The 18,890-nt window shown below is 44.3% G+C and overlaps 2 protein-coding genes across 12 annotated transcripts in view; one reads left to right on the plus strand and one right to left on the minus strand.

The window, feature by feature from the left end:
* Window positions 1-114: 114 nt before the first annotated feature.
* Window positions 115-6,881, plus strand: ZNF132 (zinc finger protein 132). Of its 5 annotated transcripts, none has more exons than XM_045045755.1 (3): window positions 115-325; window positions 2,882-3,050; window positions 4,413-6,881. In XM_045045755.1, the coding sequence occupies exons 1-3, from the start codon at window positions 257-259 to the stop codon at window positions 6,341-6,343; spliced, it is 2,169 nt and encodes a 722-aa protein (XP_044901690.1). In that variant the 5' UTR covers window positions 115-256; the 3' UTR covers window positions 6,344-6,881. The 5 variants fall into 5 exon arrangements, with proteins under 5 accessions (XP_044901690.1, XP_006940789.3, XP_044901691.1 ...); XM_006940727.5 differs by having other exon boundaries at window positions 192-569; XM_006940728.4 differs by lacking the exon at window positions 115-325 and adding an exon at window positions 576-747.
* Window positions 6,882-8,731: 1,850 nt separating this feature from the next.
* Window positions 8,732-18,890, minus strand: part of ZNF584 (zinc finger protein 584) — a 35,991-nt gene continuing 25,832 nt past the window's right edge. For 5 of the 7 annotated variants that reach the window (XR_002738640.2, XR_006590208.1, XR_006590210.1 and 2 more), the window contains 2 exons: window positions 12,099-12,134; window positions 9,944-10,064 (listed from right to left, as the gene is read on the minus strand). The gene's annotated coding sequence lies outside the window, so the exon portion shown is untranslated. Of the gene's footprint in view, window positions 8,980-9,943; window positions 10,065-12,098; window positions 12,135-18,890 lie in introns of those variants that run through there. The other 2 variants (XR_002738644.2, XR_002738643.2) reach the window with 2 other exon arrangements.

The following is an 18,890-nucleotide window of genomic DNA, read 5'->3' on the forward strand; positions in this document are numbered from 1 at the left end:
GTGTGTCCTGATCACCCAGGCAACGACCCGGAGGCACAGCTACTGGTTGTAGGAACTAGCGTGGTTGCGAGCGGCGGGCCCAGAGCATTTGCCCGCTCAGAGTCTGGGCGTTTCTGCGCTAGCAGCAGAGGACGGGGCGGGACTTCCGTCGTCGCCATTGCACTCTTCGCCGAGCAGTTGGTGGGCTGGTTGGCAGTCGGCTGCTGGGACCAGAGATGGGCATAGGGAAGTCCCGGGACTGTCACCGCACCGCTGCATGCACTTTTACCCCTCAGCTAATGGTTCCTCCTTCCTGAGCCTTGGTTTCCCCAGATGTAGAACGGAGGTAATGTACTCCGCCTTAGCCCCACGGTCCCCGGAGACAGCTCCCAGGTCCTTGGGCGCATTTTATACGGGGGAAGACTTACTAAAACCCTGAGTGCGACCGTCAGCACGCGGTCACCCCGGGCAGTGGGGGCGTAGGGTTTTGGATGACCCCGCAGTGCTTGTCACTGTCGCTGCCTTGCACGGCCCCGCCCACTCCACAGACTCTGACCAGGCCAGCAACCTCGCTGATGGACCCCGGGCAGGTGAGTGGAGGGTGCCCCAGTTCTTCGCCCGCTGGTATCCCTGGCCTCCCGATCCTGGAGCCCCTGTACAAGAGAATGATGGTGTTCTGGACTCTTCGCCTACACTTGAGTCTGGAGCCCAGGGTCACTCTTCCTAGCATCCTGAATCCAGGCTGGACGTTATATGGATGGGTTCACTGTAAGTTAGCAACCTCCTCTGGAGCTGCCCTGATGTAATCTGAAACCGACCCCAGAGGTGGAGGGTAGGGAGAGAGTGAAGAAAGAGGCACGTCACTCCAGACTGGTTGGTGCAGGTTTAATAAGCAAGGACAGGTACATAGGAAGCTTGCCTTGGGCAGCCACAAGAGTAGATCTCCACACCAGGCCAACAAATCTTAAAAGTTTATGTGGAGATTTTAACTTGGTTCAGTCAAGTATACCATCCAGATGGTGTCAGTGTCAGATCACAATCTCAAGGCTATATCCCTGGGGGAATTTCTGGGAGTGGGGAAGAATACACATTCCAAGGACAGGAGATGATGACAAGCCTCCCATTGCCCAGGTCCAGGTCATGGGTCAACTGGCAGTCACATCCTCTTGATGACTCCCCCCCCTCCCCCAACGTTCATATTTCTGGAATCCTATGGGATAAGGTCTGGAAGGGTATCCCAGGCACAGGGACCGCATGTGCAAATTTCTTGAAGGTGAGTATAAGGTGGAAGTGTTCAAGGAACTGCAGGTCTGCATTTCATCTGGTGAACATAGAAAGCATGGGGACAGGTATTGGCCTGGAATGGCAGGCTGAGGAGCTGGGTCTCTATTCTGAGCATGGTGAATCCCGGAAAGTTTAGAGCAGAGGAGGGAGGTGATCTGATTCGGATCTTAATAGGCTCCCTCTGGATGGCCAGGAGAGAATAGAGTTCTCTCTGGAGGTGAAGTTGGAGGCAGGAAGACCACTGAGTCTTCCATTGAGTGACTGCAACAGTTCAAGTGTGTGCTTTGGTGGCTGGACCAAAGGTAGAAGTAGGAGAAATTGTTGGCTCCTGAATCTCCCTTTTAAGTAGGGTGGACTAGATTTCCTGCTGTGAGGCAGTGAGATATCAGGGTTGACCCAGACAGGTTTGTCAGGTGTGGAAGTTGGCGTGAGGAGTAGATTTCAGAGGGAAGATGAAGAGCTAGGTTTTAGCCGTATTGTATTTGAGGTGTCCTGTAGACTGCCAAATGGAAGTGCCAAGTATGCTTTATGCCAGGTCCAGGCTGGAGACATCCAAGGGAGACTTGTGTGTCGACATAATGTGTGGCTGGGGGTTGACCAAAATGGTGACCAAGCCTCTACCTAGAGACTAGACCTGGGATGAAAAAAATGAAGCATGAAAGTAACAGAGGTAGGATGACAGTGGGGTCTGAGATGAGACTGGTTTACCTCTCTACAGCTCACCAGGTTTTTGTGGCCATCCTCCTTGGGGTCTGGGGTCTTTTTCAGGGTGGGAGGAGTAATCAGGGGCAGAAAGGGTCAGTCTAAACTAAGAGTCCCCAAGCCTAGGGTCTGGGATTTGTCTATCTGTGAAAACAGCTATGACTGCTGAAGGGAAAGCATGTAGAGGGTGGAGGTGGAAGAGAGCAGGGGTGTTTAAGATCTATTCATGGTTCTGGGGAGCTGAAGGCTGAAGCAACAAGGCAAAGTGGGGAGGCATTAACCAGAAGTGATGATTGTCTCTGGCAGTGGCGATTTTTGGAGATGTGGGGCAAGCCAGGCTTAGTATTGGATCCTGGTTGCCCATTTTATGTTGGGTATGCCATGTGCACAGTGGGATATAGGAACTAGGGATATGCCTGTGGTGTGAACAGGAAGGGAGGGTGGGGGCTGGGGAGTGGGTGTCCAAAGAGTGACATGTACAAGGTAAGGGAATGTGAACCAATGGGCCCAGGGCCCTGTCACTAGAGGCTTAAGGGAGGAGAGTCCAAATTTTCTTATACTTGGGAGGTGTGATCTGGGGACACAAAGGAGCTTGTTTCGTGTGAAGAGTGGGTTCCTGGCTAGCACAGAGCACAGACAGCATCTGTATCAGCTTTTTGTTCCTCTAGATTGGATTGGATTGGCCTGGCTACAGTAACTAGTGAGACTACAAGGATAAAGGGACATCTGTGGTGACAGGGCCTCTTATCTCCTCTGAGGTGGGGGCCTGAGGAGGAGGAGGAGCGGTGGGTGGGTGAGGGAAGGATGGACTGAGGGAGTCACAAGAAGAGAAGGTGCCAGTGGTAGATGTAGCAGAACTCTGAGTCATAGGTCAAGGAACTGGATGTGTCCATTTGACTTTTTGTTTGCTTTTCAGTCCATCTGTTGGCCTTCTAGCTTAGCTGTTTCATCATTGCAAAGCCCAGTGACCTTTGAAGATGTGGCTGTGTACTTTTCCAAGGAGGAGTGGGGGCTTCTTGATGCAGGCCAGAGGGACCTGTACCACAATGTTATGCTGGAGAACTTTGAGCTCATGACCTCACTTGGTAAGGCCTTTCTGCCCTGCCCCAGCATGGTGACCAGCTTCTTCCCTTTTACCTTCTTCCCATAGAGAGTTTTCCGTTCATCCCAAAGTTGGACCATTGGCACTGGTTCTTCCCAGGTTTCCTGTTATAGATGCTGTGGATGCTAGGACTGGGCTGTGTGCATTCTCCTTGTATTTCTCTGAGCAGCCTCATAAATAGTCCTAATAGCTGTTGCCCAGGGGCCTTGTGGGAACAGAGTTTGGGGATCAGGGACATATGGTGTGACTGATGGATCCCACTAAGCTAGACCAATTTCCGGCTCGGTGACCCACTATGGGGCCATGCCCAGAATCTGTCCCTTCCCCCATGGGACTTTTTTTTTTAAACTTTGTTGAGCTATACCATAAAATTCATACTTCAGAATGTATAATTCAGTGGTTTTTAGGTATTTGCAGGGTTGTATAAATATCACCATAATCTAACATTTTTATCACCTAAAGAGAATTTGTACCCATTAACAGTCATTCCCCATCTTCCCTCATCTCTTCTTCCTCAGCCTTAGGCAACTGCTAATATACTTTATGACTATATAGATTTGCTTATTTAAACATTTCATATAAATGGAGTCACACAGTATATGTTTCTCTGTGAATGGCTTTCAGTTAGTGTAATGTTTGTAAGGTTAATCTACGTTGTAGCATTTACCAGTACTTCATTCTTTTTTATGGCCAAATAATATTCCATTGTGTAGATATACAATGGTTTGTTTATTCATTCATCAGTTGATGGGCATTTGTCTTGTTTCTACTTTTTGGCTGTTATGAAAAATGTTGCTGTGAACATTTATGTACAAGTTTTTACGTAAGTATGTTTTCATTTCTCTTGGGTAGATACATAGTGGAATTGCCAAGGTGTTTTCCAAATTGGTGGCACCATTTTATATTCCCACTGCAGTGTATGAGTGTTCCAATTTTTCTACTTCCTTATCAATACTTGCTATTGTCTGTTTTCTTATAGATAGCCTAGTTGGTGTGAAATGGTATCTCACTGTAGTTTTGGTTTGCATTTCTCTAATAACTAATGATGTTGAGCAACTTTTCATGTGCTTGTTGGCCATTTGTTTATGTGTACGTATATATACATATCTCCTTTTAAGAAATGTCTATTCACGTCCTTTGTCATTTCCTCTAGTAAGGCCTCCTTTATTCTGTAGCTTGGCTATCCCTGTCCTACACAGTGGGCCCTTCACTCTTCTTCTGGCCCCCTTGACCTGTCACCATCCCTTGGACCCATTGCTGTATATGTCCAGCCTCACATTTCTAATGAAATCACCCTTTCCACCAAGTGGAGCACTCAGGTTACCAGAAATTTCTCTGCTTTTAGGTTGTTGGCATGGAGTGGAAGATGAGGGGGCCCATTCCAAGCAGAATGCTTCTATACAAGGGATGTTACAGGTCAGGATCCCCACTGCAAATCCTTCCACGCAGAAGGCTGACACCTGTGATATGTGTGGCCCATTCTTGAAAGACATTTTGCACCTGGATGAACATCAAAGAACATATCCTGAGAGTACCCTCTATACATGTGGAGCATGTGGAAGAGAGTTTTGGTTCAGTGTGAACCTTTACCAGCACCAGGAGGAGCACAGTAGAGAAAAGCCCTTCAGATGGGACAAAGACAGGGACTCATTTGTGGAACACTCTATAGTCCATCTGTCAGAGAAGCCTTTCACTTGTGGGGAAGATGGTGAGGATGCCTTGGACAGCCATGACCTCTTCCAGCATCCAGCCATTGAGAGCAGTGGGAAGCCATACAGAAGCACAGAGTGCAGGAAGGCCTTTTCACACAGTTCTAATCTTGAGCAGCTCTTAGAAGTCCATTCCACCCAGGACCTCTTCAAGTGCAACGACTGTGGAAAAGTCTTTCAGAAGAGCTCCACCCTCCTCAACCACCTGAGAATTCATTCTGAAGAGACACTGTTTAGATGCCCAACAGTTGAAAATTCCTTAGAGGAGAAATCAACCCTTGTTAATCACCAAAAATGTCATAATGAAGAGACATGTCATGTATGTAAAGAGTGTGAGAAGACCTTCAGTCACCCTTCTAAACTGAGGAAGCACCAGAAATTTCACACTGGAGTAAAACATTATAAGTGCAATGACTGTGGGAAAACCTTCAGCCACAAACTCACACTTGTTCATCACCAGCGAATTCATACAGGAGAAAGACCTTATGAGTGCAGTGAATGTGGGAAAGCCTTTAATAACAGGTCACACCTCACTCGACATGAGAAAGTTCACACTGGAGAAAGGCCTTTTGAGTGCAGCAAATGTGGAAGAGCCTTCAGCCAAAGCTCTAATTTCCTTCGACACCAGAAAGTTCACACCCAAGTAAGACCATATGAGTGCAATCAATGTGGTAAAGCCTTCAGCCGTAGCTCTGCTCTCATTCAACACTGGAGAGTTCACACTGGAGAAAGGCCTTATGAGTGCAGCGAGTGTGGAAGAGCTTTTAATAATAACTCCAACCTTGCTCAGCACCAGAAAGTTCACACTGGAGAACGGCCTTTTGAGTGCAGTGAATGTGGAAGAGACTTCAGCCAGAGCTCCCACCTCCTTCGACATCAGAAAGTTCACACTGGAGAACGGCCTTTTGAGTGCAGTGAATGTGGAAAAGCCTTCAGCAATAGCTCCACTCTCATTCAGCACCAGAAAGTACATACTGGGCAAAGGCCTTATGAATGCAGTGAATGTAGAAAGGCCTTCAGTCGCAGCTCCAGCCTGATTCAGCACTGGAGAATTCACACCGGCGAAAGGCCTTATGAGTGCAGTGAATGTGGGAAAGCCTTTGCTCACAGTTCCAGTCTCATTGAGCACTGGAGAGTTCACACAAGAGAAAGGCCTTATGAGTGCAGTGAATGTGGGAAATTCTTTAGCCAGAACTCCATTCTCATTAAACATCAGAAAGTTCACACTGGAGAAAGGCCTTATCAGTGCAGCGAATGTGGGAAGTTCTTTAGCCGAAAGTCCAGCCTTATTTATCACTGGAGAGTTCACACTGGAGAAAGGCCTTATGAGTGCAGTGAGTGCGGGAGAGCCTTCAGCAATAATTCTCACCTGGTTCGTCACCAGAGAGTTCACACACGGGAAAGGCCCTATGAGTGCAGCCAATGTGGGAAAGCCTTTAGTGAACGATCCACACTTGTTCGACACCAGATAGTACACACCAGAGAAAGGACTTATGAGTGTGGCCACTGTGGAAAAATTTTTAGCCGTCTTTGCAATCTTGCTCAGCATAAAAGGATTCATACCTGAGTGGAGTCTTATGGAAATGGTCCTTCTGAGAAGATTTTCAGCCAAGTCAAACTTGGAGCAGAATACCCACAGAGAAGTTACCTACATGTACCACTAATTTGGAGAAGTCTTCAAAAGCTACCCTGGCCTTTCTCAGCAGCCCAGAACTGAGCTCTCTCCCCTATGGAGCACAAATCCCTTTTGAACCTGCCTGGATCCAAATATTTGCAACAGTCATCTACATATGCATGGAAAAAACAGCTCCCTGTGCCTCCTTTCCACTTTCCTGGAGGAAAACAGACTTATCCTGGGCCCATTGGAATGGCTTCATTCCCACTGCCTCTGAGAGGGTTAGGAAATGAACTGACCCCAGGCTGGTTGAGGGGCCTTGAGGGATGTCCAGTTGGGCTTCTCAGGAAGACACACATTCCTCATGGATGTTGTCATGTCTGCATGTAATCCCAATGATGTGTCCACTGAGCCCACACATTACCCTTCCCTGGAACCATTTACCCTGGTCTTCTCTATCCAGCATGATAATAAAGACCTCATTGATCAACCCAGCTTAATCTTGGGGGTTGGGGTGGGCTAGGTTGAAAAAAGAAGCAGGTAGAGTGGGGGAAGGCTGATACAGGGCACCCGACAACATCTACCTCAGGGTATAAAAGGAACATAGGGAATTGCTCTATGATCTTTTGTGGCCCACTTCGCATTGCATTTGAAGGACTGGGAAAAACTGAAGGGCTCATAAAGTAAACATAGTGGCCTGTGTTTCAGAGATACCTGAAGGCCCAGAGCTCACCCTGAAGAAGGAGGATGTTAGTCCGCAACATTAGAATGGTCTGTTGGGGTGGCGCCTGGGTGGCACAGTCGGTTAAGCGTCCGACTTCAGCCAGGTCACGATCTCACGGTCCGTGAGTTCGAGCCCCGTGTCGGGCTCTGGGCTGATGGCTCGGAGCCTGGAGCCTGTTTCCGATTCTGTGTCTCCCTCTCTCTCTGCCCCTCCCCCATTCATGCTCTGTCTCTCTCTGTCGCAAAAATAAATAAACGTTGAAAAAAAAAAAAAAAGAATGGTCTGTTGGATTAGAGGGCAGGTCCCTAGTTCACAGAGAGAACTCTGGGTTCCCCCATGTGAGAAGAAGCTGTCTTCTGGTTCCTAATAAGGAGATATGACCCTGGGAGGCCAGTAGAGGCCTAGTGAATACTGTATCCACCTAGTGGATAGAGAAATACTGGGTGTGAAGTAATAGGGAGTTGGGGAGACTAGGAAACTATAGGCCCATGCCATTGGGGATAAGGAGTAACCACAGTTCTCCATTAACTGTGGCTCTGCAGGTGAGGCAAGTATAACTTAATCTGAGACCCACAGGGGCCATTTGGGAAGCCATCATTAGTACAGAAACACTGGCTGTGGAGAAGACTAGTAAACTAGGGGGAACTTGGCTGTTCTAAAGGTACATCAGAAAATTCCAGGTGACTGGCCAAGTGAGATAAGAGTGCAGAACTACTACTACTACTACCTCCTCCTCCTCCTCCTCCTCTTCTTTTTCCTCTTCCTCCTCCTCTTCCTCTTCCTCCTCCTCTTCCTCCTCTTCCTCCTATTCTTCTTCCTCTTCCTCCTCTTCCTCTTCTTCCTTCTTCCTCCTCTTCCTCTTCTTCCTTCTTCTTCCTTCTCTTCCTCTTATTCCTTCTTCCTCCTCTTCCTTCTTCCTTCTTCCTCCTCTTCCTCTTCTTCCTTCTTCTTCCTTCTTCTTCCTTTTTCCTCTTCTTCTTCCTTCTTCCTCTTCTTCTCTTCTTCTTCTTCTTCCTTCTTCTTTCTTCTTTCTCTTCTTCTTCTTCTTCTTCTTCTTCTTCTTCTTCTTCTTCTCATCCCCTCCTCCTCCTCCCCTTCTTCTTTTAATGTTTATTCATTTCTGAGAGAGAGAGCACAAGCCAGGGAGAGGCAGAATCTGAAACAAGCTCCAAGCTCTGAGCTGTCAGCACAGAGCCCAACAAGGGGCTCAAACCCACAAACCGTGAGATCATGACCTGAGCCAAAGTTGGGTGCTTAACCAACCAAGCCACCCAGGTGCCCCAAGGGTGCAGAACTTCTTAAGACTGGCAGACCTGTGTAGCACCCATAATGCAAATCCAAATAAGTGTTTTATGAATTCCTATATTCTTCCTGAGCTGTTCACCTCGTGGCTGTCACCACACAAGAACTCTGACATTGAGAGGATAGAGCTCATGGTCTGGAGAGTGGTTTATGTGAATAACCAGAGTTTCTAGAGGATTGCATAGTCATGGCCTTCATTACCCCATTTCAGGTAGCCACCAAGGAAGTCTGTCCTTTTTAAGGGATGGGGAGACAACATGGTTGAATTAATATGGGTTTCTTAGATGTCTTGGTTTTCCAAGAAGAGCCAGATATGCAGATTTTTATGTGGCTTTTGGTTTTATGTTAGAAGCCATTTGAAAAAACATTTTGGTACAAAAGCAGTTTGACAAAACATGTATGTGGGCTATATACGTTCCCGTGTCCTTCCGTGAGACCTGGGGGAGAAAGACCTGGAGTTTTCTGACATGAGAGGCTTCAGCATGCAGTATCCATCCATAGTGCTTGGTGGATGAGAAGGCATTGTTGCTGCCTCCTCTTCGCAGTGACTTTTCCTAAAAGCCTAAAGGAAACAAGGAATGATAGCCACATCAGAGGCAGAACCCAAGACAGGCTTGCAGTCATCAAAATTTGCAGTAGGGCTGCTCAAGTACTCTCCAGCAGAGATGTTTGGGGGAATCCCACTCTGCTCAGACCTTCCTTCCTAGATGTAAGAATTATCTTTAATCAACATGGAGAACTCATGTGAGATCAGAGTTAAAGGCCAACTGAGCCACAAGAGGATCAAGCCTTCCAAGCAAATGGGGTAGGATAGACACTGGTCATCTCAATCCTTTGTACACTGTGTGGATGGCCATGGTTAGATTTCATAAATGGCCCCCAATTCAAGGGTGAAGAATTCTGTGGGTGAAGAATCTTCCTTAGAACAGCCTGGTCTCCTACTGGGGCTCAGTACACAGCAGCCAGTCTGTTGGAGAAGGAAGATTTTTGCCAGCGATGCCAGAACACTCCAGGCAAAGGCCTCATGGCCCTAACCTTATAGCTGTTCTGGATACCAGCCTGTATGGGGCCTAGCAGTTAACAGTGCTTTCAGTCCACTGTCAATCCACCAACACTGCACATTCTGCTCTCACTAGTGATAGCTCTTCTCTGAGCTCTGTCCAGTAGTAGTTCCCTGCATTTGGACCTTTGCCTGTGACCTCCCCCATGAGGGACACCCTCTACAGTCTTCTCAAACTCTCCCAACTTTTCCTCTCCTCTAAGTCTGCTGTACTTTTCCTCCTCCAATTTGGTGTTAGCTTCTCTCTTCTCTGATGCCTGAACCTTTGGCCTGATGCCAGCCCTCTGCTACCCTTATGTTTTCTTACATGGTTGTACCCACAGATGCAAATGTTTCAAACCTCAAGGGTATATTTGTCTTTCTGAAATCATTAATCTTGAAGACTAGTGCTAAACAAGGTGTTCTTATCATTTTAAAGGTCACATGACTTAGCTTGGGCTGCAATAACAAAATACCATAGACTGAGTGGTTTAAACAACAGATATTTATTTTCTTATAGTTCTGGAGGCTGGAAGTCGGAGATCAGAGTGCCAGCATGTTTGGGTTCCGGTGATGACCCTCTCTGTGGCTTGCTTTCTTGCTGTGTCCTCACATGGTGGAGAGAGAGGAGAGTGTGACCTTTCTTCCTCTTCTCACAAAGGCACCAATCCCATTATGGAGCACCACCCTCATGAACTCATCTAAAACTAATTACCTCCCAGGGGCACCTGGGTGTCTCAGTGGCTTAAGGGCCCAACTTCAGCTCAGGTCATGGGCTTAGGTCATGATCTCATGGTTCGTGGGTTCAAGCCCCACATTGGGCTCTATGCTGACAGCTCAGAGCCTGAAGCCTGCTTTGGATTCTATGTCTCCTTCTCTCTCTGCCCCTCCCCCACTCGAGCTCTGTCTCTCTGTTTCTCTCTCTCTGTCTCTAAAAAATAAATAAACATTATGAGGGTGCCTGGGTGGCTCAGTCGGTTGGGCATCCAACTTTAGCTCAGGTCATGATCTCACGGTTTGTGGGTTCAAGCCCTGCATCAGGCTCTGTGCTGACAGCTTGGAGCCTGGAGCCTGCTTTGGATTCTGTGTCTCCCTCTTTCTCTGCCCCTCCTCACTCACACTTCATCTCTCTCTCTCCTTCACGTATATATAAACATTAAAAAAATTTTTAATTAAAATAAATAAAAAACATTAAAAAATAAATAAATAAACCTAATTATGTCCCAGAGCCCTCTTGTCTAGATACCATCACTGGGATAAGGGCTTAAACATATGAAGTTTGGGGACATGCAGACATTCAGTCCATAACATCTATGGAAGGAAAGTGATTCTTTATGACCAGTATATGAAGTGCTAAGTCTTCAGGGTCACAGGACACAGTGTCAGTTTTATAGAATAAAACCAGTAGGTGACAGTGGTGAATATTAACACAAGGTGTGCCTGGATAGCTGAGTCGGTTGAGCATCTGACTTCGGTTCAGGTCATGATATCAGGGTTCATGAGTTTGAGCCCCTCATCGGGATCTCTGCTGTCAGTGCAGAGCTCGCTTTGGATCCTTCTCTCCCCCCTCTCTCTGCCCCTCCCCTGCTCTCACTCTCGCGCTCTCTCTCAAAAACAAAACAAAACAAACCAAGAATATTAATGTTTATTACTTATTTTTCAGAGACAGAGTGTGAGCAGAGAAGGGGCAGAGAGAGAGAGAGACACAGAATCCGAAGCAGGCTCCAGGCCCAATACGGGGCTCGAACTCACAGGCTGTGAGATCATGACCTGAGCTGAAGTCAGACACTTAACCGACTGAGCCACCTAGGGATGCCTGCTCCTTCATTTTATGAAGGGAAGGATAATAGCACAAATTACTTTTGTCTGGCATCCTCCACATTTAATAATTTGAAAGCACTTTTATCTACCAAATTGCAGATAAAAGAAAAAGTTAAAATTGACAAAATGAAGATGCCACCTTCTTAATTTTATTATAAAAGTAAAATGTTTCAATGATTTATCAATTTACAAGAAAAAGACTCAATTTTTAGCACAAAATATAGAAAACAGCCTTCACAGATATTTGGCTGCCAGGATTCTAAATATAAATGATTTTGCTGAAGGGCGCCTGGGTGGCTCAGTCGGTTAAGCGTCCGGCTTCTGCTCAGGTCATGATCTCACGGTCCATGAGTTTGAGCCCTGCGTCAGGTTCTGTGCGGACAGCACAGGCCTGGAGCCTGTTTTGGATTCTGTGTCTCCCTCTTTCTCTGCCCCTCCCCTGCTAATGCTCTGTCTCTCTCTGTCTCAAAAATAAATAAAAACATTTTTAAAATTTTTAAAAAACAAATGATCTTGCTGAAAGCAGACAATTTCTAGTAAGTGTTATGAGAAGAATTAAAGAACATAGTGATATATTGGGGTACCCATGGTGTCTTAACCTTTTATGTATCACTTTTCTCACTATAGCAGCTTGAATCCAGCAACTTTCTTCCCCAACTTGAAGGGGAGAAACCTCTCCACTATTTGGACCTCTGTTAGAACATTAACTACATCTTTGTAAAAGGAGATTTCAAAATGGAGCAAACAAGACTGGCTAAAAGGTCTCTTTTTAAAATAGAGTCAGGTGGTGGGGGGATGTGCAGGGGGGGGGGGTTACTCACAGAGTTGGATGTCCTGGTGGACCTGATGTGAAATTCCTGTGGAACAACAACACTTTTAAATGGTTTGCTAGGATTATTTACGTATTGAAAGTTTCTAGTTATGCTTTTCTAAAATTAATTAATTAATTATTTTTAATTTATTTAAATCCAAGTTAGTTAACAGTGTAATAATGGTTTAAGGAGAATTTAGTGATTCCTCAGTTACACATAACACCCAGTGCTCATCCCAACAAGTGCCCTCTTTAATGCCCATCACCCATCTAGCCCATCCCAACCCACCTCTCTATAATTATGCTTTAAAAAAAATACTAAAAATAAAGGTTCAAGCTGCCAAAATTCATCACATAATTAATTGATTAAATTAAATTAAACAGGGTCAGGCATAAGGGAGGAGAAACTTATGCACATCCTCACTGGGGAAACCATGAACTTAAAATTTTTTTTTTTTTTTTAGTCAGCTGCAAGCTCTCAGCCTGGACTTAATTTACTCCTCACCATGACACCTGAATCATCCACATTCTTCACTTCAAAAAAAGCCAATGTGATTTAATAAGTTTCAATCCCTCATTTGCATATTAACTCTACCAATCTCAGTTAACCTAATTTAAATCCCTGTTTTGCCTAGAGGAACTGAACATTTACTACACTCCTACCTAGCTTTTTGCCTGTATAACGCTACCCCTTCTTTGTCTTTTTTAGGATCCAATTCAAGTTTATACCTGAGTCTGTGTCTCCCAAATTGGAATTCTCATTGCCCAAGTATATGCTTATTTTCTTAAATTTTCAGTGAATTTTTGTTGGTTGACATCTTGTACACAACTTTTTTTTTTTTTTTTTACATTTTTAATTTATTTTTGATAGAGAGAGACAGAGCACAAGTGGGGAGGGGCAGAGAGAGAGGGAGACACAGATCCGAAGCAGGCTCTACACTCCGAGCTGACAGCACAGAGCCTGATGCGGCGCTGGAACTCACAAACCGCGAGATAATGACCTGAGCCGAAACTGGATGTTTAACCGACTGAGCCACCCAGGCGCCTTGAATTTTTTTTTTTTTTTTTTTTTTTTTAATGTTTACTTTTGAGAGAGAGAGCGCGAGCAGAAGGGCAGAGAGAAGAGGAGACAGAATCTCAAGCAGGCTCTGTGATGACAGCAGCGAGCCCCATGTGGGGTGAACCATGAGATCATGACCTGAGCTGAAGTCGGACTGACGCTCAACCGACTGAGCCATTAGGCACCGCCCCCCGCCATCCGCCTTTTTAAAGTTTAATTATTTATTTTGAGAGAGAGTGCCCGCAAGTGGGGGAAAGGCAGAGAGAGAGAGAGAGAGAGAGAGAGAGAGAGAGAGAGAGAGAGAGAGAGAATGAATCCCAAGTAGGCTCCACACCATCAGCACCATCAGCGCCCAGCCCCATGTGGGGCTGCAACTCACAAACCAAACTGTGACATCACAACCTGAGATGAAATCAGGAGTCAGACACTTAACCGACTGAGTCACCCAGGTGCCCCTAGAACTTTTTTAGACTCTTTTGTATAACCTCATTTATTTTTTTCTTGATTGTTCATACTTAAAACAGCAGCCGACGTTTGCCCAGAAGGCTATCACAGATCATTCATTTTTAGAAAATAAGTCTTGGGGCGCCTGGGTGGCTCAGTCGGTTAAGCATCCGACTTAGGCTCAGGTCATGATCTCACGGGTCGTGGGCTCGAGCCCCGCATCAGGCTCTATGCTGACAGCTCAGAGCCTGGAGCCTGTTTCAGATTCTTTGTCTCCCTCTCTCTCTGCCCCCCACCCCCCACTCGTGCTCTGTCTCTGTCTCAAAAATAAATAAACATTAAAAAAAAGTCTTTCCCAGAAATTCAGTTCACATTGATGAATTAATTGCCCTCATCCACACCTACCAGTAGACAAATAACAAGAGAAAAAATAGTAATACTGATAGTATGTATGCTTTGAGGCATGACTTCAGTATGATTTGGAAAATGCTCTACTTATGGACCTCTATAGGAACCCATATAAATAAGAGACCATTACAGAACTTTTGATGCTCTGCTACAACTAAGGAGGTAGCTGTAATAAAAAGTGGACTTTTGCAAAACTGTTTCATGATATTACCTATAATGCAGAGTACCAGCAAAAATGGATTTATTCAGTAATAGCAGAGAATTACGATTGATCAGAGCAAGCTGTGACAAAACTTTATCCAATTCTGGAGATCAAAGGAAAGGAGGCTTTTTTATATAAGAAAGGAGAAGTTAGGAGGGGCTGTTGTAAACCAAAATTCCATTGGGGTAAACTGGGAGCTCAAAGGTGTAGTGTCTTCTCATTGGCTGGGTTGTTTTGTTGTGTTTTTTTCTCATTGACTGGATTGTGACTGTCTCTCATGTCTCTCTTAGGCTGGGCTTTTGCCAATGTTGGGAAGGAAATCCTCCTTTCTTCTGCTGGAATGATGAACTACTGGTTTCTTCCTGTTGGGTCTGCCATTGATGACCAGTGGTAGGGCATGAGGGTCCTCTTCCTACCTCCCAAGTCCATTTTATAAGGTTTCCTTTATAAATGTTCATATTTACCCCTTTTGATCAAGATCTTTCCTTAAAAGCATCACAGATCAAGGATCAGATTTTAGTGGTTTTGTCACTCAGTGCCAGAAAAAGGACCTTTCCTGGTTGTCATGTCCTAAGTTGGAGGAAAAGTGGAAACCAGTTGGAAACCACTTAAGGCCACATTTGAGTTAACATGGAAGGTTAGGAGGGAGAACTCCCAGACACTTCCCATCTATAGTATAAATTTACCAAGATCATAAATATTGGAGATCATCTCTTTATTGGGTACATCATTCTTATAAAAGTTTGACCAGCAATGATATACAAAACTTAAAATTATTAAGTTTACAAAACAGAGGAAGTAACGTGATAATTCCAAATTGTATGATAGTTCTAAACCAGGACCTTAGGTCTGAAAGTAGCCAACTGAAATATTTATTGGCACTCTTTCTGACTCAGGGGAGTAAAGCTCTCACTATGGAGGCATACCTGGAGTGTGTATCCTCCTGGAAGTCTCCAATTAAGAGAGGCCATGAAAACAGAAGAGTGAATACTGCAGGAGCACATTGAAAGAACTAACCAAGTGAATTTGGGAATATACAGTGCAAGTATAAACATGAAGCAATAGTTGATCAACTTTTTGCAAAACAGCAAAGTTTCAAAGATGTTTTAAAACAGTATCATTATCTCAAAAGAACTGTGTGGAACCAAATATGTTATTGATAATACAGCCTATAAACTTTAAATTCAGAAACCATGAATTTCAGTAAGAATCTCTGAATATCAGTTAATAGTTCATATTAAAGAAAGATTTTGTGAAGGGATGCCTGGGTGGCTCAGTCAGTTAAGGATCTGACTTCAGACTTCAGGTCATGATCTTACAGCTCATGAGTCCAAGCCCCACATCAGGCTCTATGCTGCCAGCTCAGGGCCTGCTTGGGATTCTGTTTCCCTCTCTCTCTGCCCCTTGCCCCCTCAAAATAAAAAACTAAACTTAAAAAAATATATATATGTGTGTGTGTGTGTGTGTGTGTGTGTGTGTGTGTGTGTGTGTGTGTGTGTATACACATATATATGTGTGTGTGTGTATATTTTTAATATATATATTAAATATAAATTTTTGTGAATTCTGAAGCTTCTAACCCTTCAGAAAAAGCAAGAGAAAAATTAATTTGTCACAGGATCACAATGAGGCTGTTTCCAAAAGGCCATAGTCAAAAGAAGAGGTTTCCCCTTTCATGAGGGCTTGGAAAATGCAGACAGGGGTCCTTTCTTCCCATAAAAGAGAGAGAAGAAGCAACAGTGAGAAAAAAATGCATGCAAAATCCAAACATCTTGGGAAAGTTGTCTCATCAGATGTTGTCTGCTTCACTTTGGGAAATCTTTACTTTCAGATTAATAGGTGGTGTGCAGGTCCAGTCGGGTTTGGTTATTTCTTTAGCTCCATCATGTAAATCCAAGAGTCTATTGCCTGGAGTTTGGTGGCACAAGACTTGGTGTGAAGTTCCTGATAAGGGCCTTTCCAGTGAGGCAGTAGAGTCTTCTGGAGCAGTCTTTTCCTGGTTGTAAGGTGTGATGCTTAAGGTCATTGTCTTCCAGGAGCGCACTACCGAAGCATGGTTACTTTTAATAGAACCAACTAGGCTTTTACAATATTGAAGTATATGTTCTTTGTTCTTTTATCAACTGTGGATCAAAGGAGGCATGGCCAAATGCATTGACCATCCTGTGACTATCTCAAAGGGTGAGTCTGTGTTCCCAAAGGGGTGGATCTGAGGTTTAGAAGGACTAACAACTATGCTTTCAGCCAAAATATTTGGAAGACCTCTGTAAATTTTGCCAACTGACTCTTTTTTAAAGCATATTTATTCATTTTGAGAGAGAGCATTGTCAGCACTGAGCTCAACATGGGGCTCAACCCACAAATCGTGAGATCATGACCTGAGCTGAAATCAAGTCAGAGGTTTAACCGACTGAGCCACTCAGACTCCCTACCAATTGAGTCTTAACCATGCTGTTAGTGCATTCAGTTAACCCTGAGGATTGAAGATGGTATGCTAATGAAAGTTTTGTAAAACCAGCTAAACAGTGCAGACTTGTCAAAGCACCTGTCCAGTGAAATGGGTTCCCCTTGCACTATAGAGTTGGAGAGGGATTTTCCCAGGTAGGGATAATCTCTTCTGAAACAATTTTAGCCATGGTAGAATGACTGACCTGTCTACAAGGGAAAGCTTTGATCCAGTAAGAAAACATACAAACCATGATTAAAATATATTTATATCCACAAGATGGGGAAGCTGTATGAAATCCATTTTTTTTAACAGGTTTCTCTGGATTATACTTTGGACAGATGGGATGAGTGAAGTAGGTACTTTGTGAGACCTTATTAATCTTTCCGAACCAAAATTGGTTCATGAATGTTGTCATATTCTCAGTAAACCAATGGTTTGACGCATGTACAGTTGTAAGTAGGGAGAATTTTAGAATTTCTGGTAGAGCTGGATTGTTATTTGCTCCAAACCAAAGTTCTCTATTACTATTGAACCAACAATTATTAGATTTTCAATACTGTTTTTCCTTTGGGTGTCTCTGATCATTCCTCACCACCCAAATTATCACTTGGGATAACATCTCTTTGGACCAAGACAGAGGTTTGGCTACTGGCCTCCTTGCAAGCAGCATTTTTGGTGGAAATACCAGTGAGGCGCTTTCTTTTGGCCTCCAGGGAGTTGAGTCTGGAATGCCTGGAAAGCTTAATAATATCCAGAGCAGCTGGCAAAGGTATTGCATCTAATAAAATTTGGACATAGGAGTCATTTTTAATTTTATCCCCATTGGAAGTAGGGATATATTGTTGTTTCCATAATATTCAAAAGTCATGAGTTACCCCAAAGGAATACTGACCATGGGTATAAATGCTTGCAGTTTTACCCTTGACTAAGGGTACACAAAATACACACACAAAATTAACATAAAAATACACAAAAATAAACTCAAAATGGATGACTTAAATATGAGACAGGAAACCATCAAAACCCTAGAGGAGAAAACAGGCAACAACCTCTTTGACCTCAGCTGCAGCAATTTCCTGCTCAACACATCTCCAAAGGCAAGGGAAATGAAAGCAAAAATGAAGTTATTGGGACCTCAAGATAAAAAGCTTCTGCACTGCAAAGGAAACATTCAACAAAATTAAAAGGCAACCGACGGGATGGGAAAAGATATTTGCAGATGACATATCAGATAAAGGCTTAGTATCCAAAATCTATAAAGAACTTACCAAACTCAACATCTGAAAACAAATAATCCAGTGAAGAAATGGGCAGAAGACATGAATAGACATTTTTCCAAAGAAGACATCCAGATGGCCGACAGACACTTAAAAAGATGCTCAACATCACTCAGCATCAGGGAAATACAAATCAAAACCACACTGAGATACCACCTCATGCCGGTCAGAGTGGCTAAAATTAACAACTCAGGAAACAACAGATGTTGGCGAGGATGTGGAGAAATGGGAACCCTCTTGCACTGTTGGTGAGAATGCAAACTGGTGCAGCCACTCTGGAAAACAGTGGGGAGGTTCCTCAAAAAACTAAAAATAGAACTACGCAGGGCGCGTGGGTGGCTCAGTCAGTTAAGCATCCCACTTCGGCCCAGGTAATCATCTCCCAGTTCATGAGTTCGAGCCCCACGTCGGGTTCTGTGCTGACAGCTCAGAGCCTGGAGCCTGCTTCAGATTCTGTGTGTCCCTCTCTCTCTGCCCTTCCCCCACTCGTGCTCTCTCTCTCTCTCTCTCAAAAATAAATAAAAACATTAATTAAAAAATTTTAAAAAATAGAACTACCCTACGACCCAGCAATAGCACAACTAGGAATTTATCCAAAGAATACAGGAGTGCTGATTCATAAGGGCACATGTACCCCTATGTTTATAGCAACACTTTCAACAATAGCCAAATTATGGAAAGAGCCTAAATGTCCATCAACTGATGAATGGATAAAGAAGATGTGGTTCACATACAACAGAATGCTACTTGGCAATGAGAAAGAATGAAATCCTGCCATTTGCAACAACATGGATGGAACTGGAGTGTATTATGCTAAGTGAAACGTCACTCAGAGAAAGAATAGATATATGTTTCCACTCATATATGGAACTTGAGAAACTTAACAGAAGACCATAGGGAAAGGGAAGGGGAAAAAATAGTTTCAAACAGAGAAGGAGGCAAACCATAAGAGACTCTTAAAT

The sequence above is a fragment of the Felis catus genome, chromosome E2 (assembly GCF_018350175.1).
Source record: "Felis catus isolate Fca126 chromosome E2, F.catus_Fca126_mat1.0, whole genome shotgun sequence".
Taxonomy (NCBI): Eukaryota; Metazoa; Chordata; class Mammalia; order Carnivora; family Felidae; genus Felis; species Felis catus.

Coding starts and splice junctions, on each gene's coding strand:
- ZNF132 (XM_045045754.1), top strand. CDS start 1,085: ATGATGACAAGCCTCCCATTGCCCAGGTCCAGGTCATGGGTCAACTGG. Junction 1,253..2,881: donor CATGTGCAAATTTCTTGAAG/GTGAGTATAAGG, acceptor TTTGCTTTTCAG/TCCATCTGTTGGCCTTCTAG. Junction 3,051..4,412: donor TGAGCTCATGACCTCACTTG/GTAAGGCCTTTC, acceptor CTCTGCTTTTAG/GTTGTTGGCATGGAGTGGAA.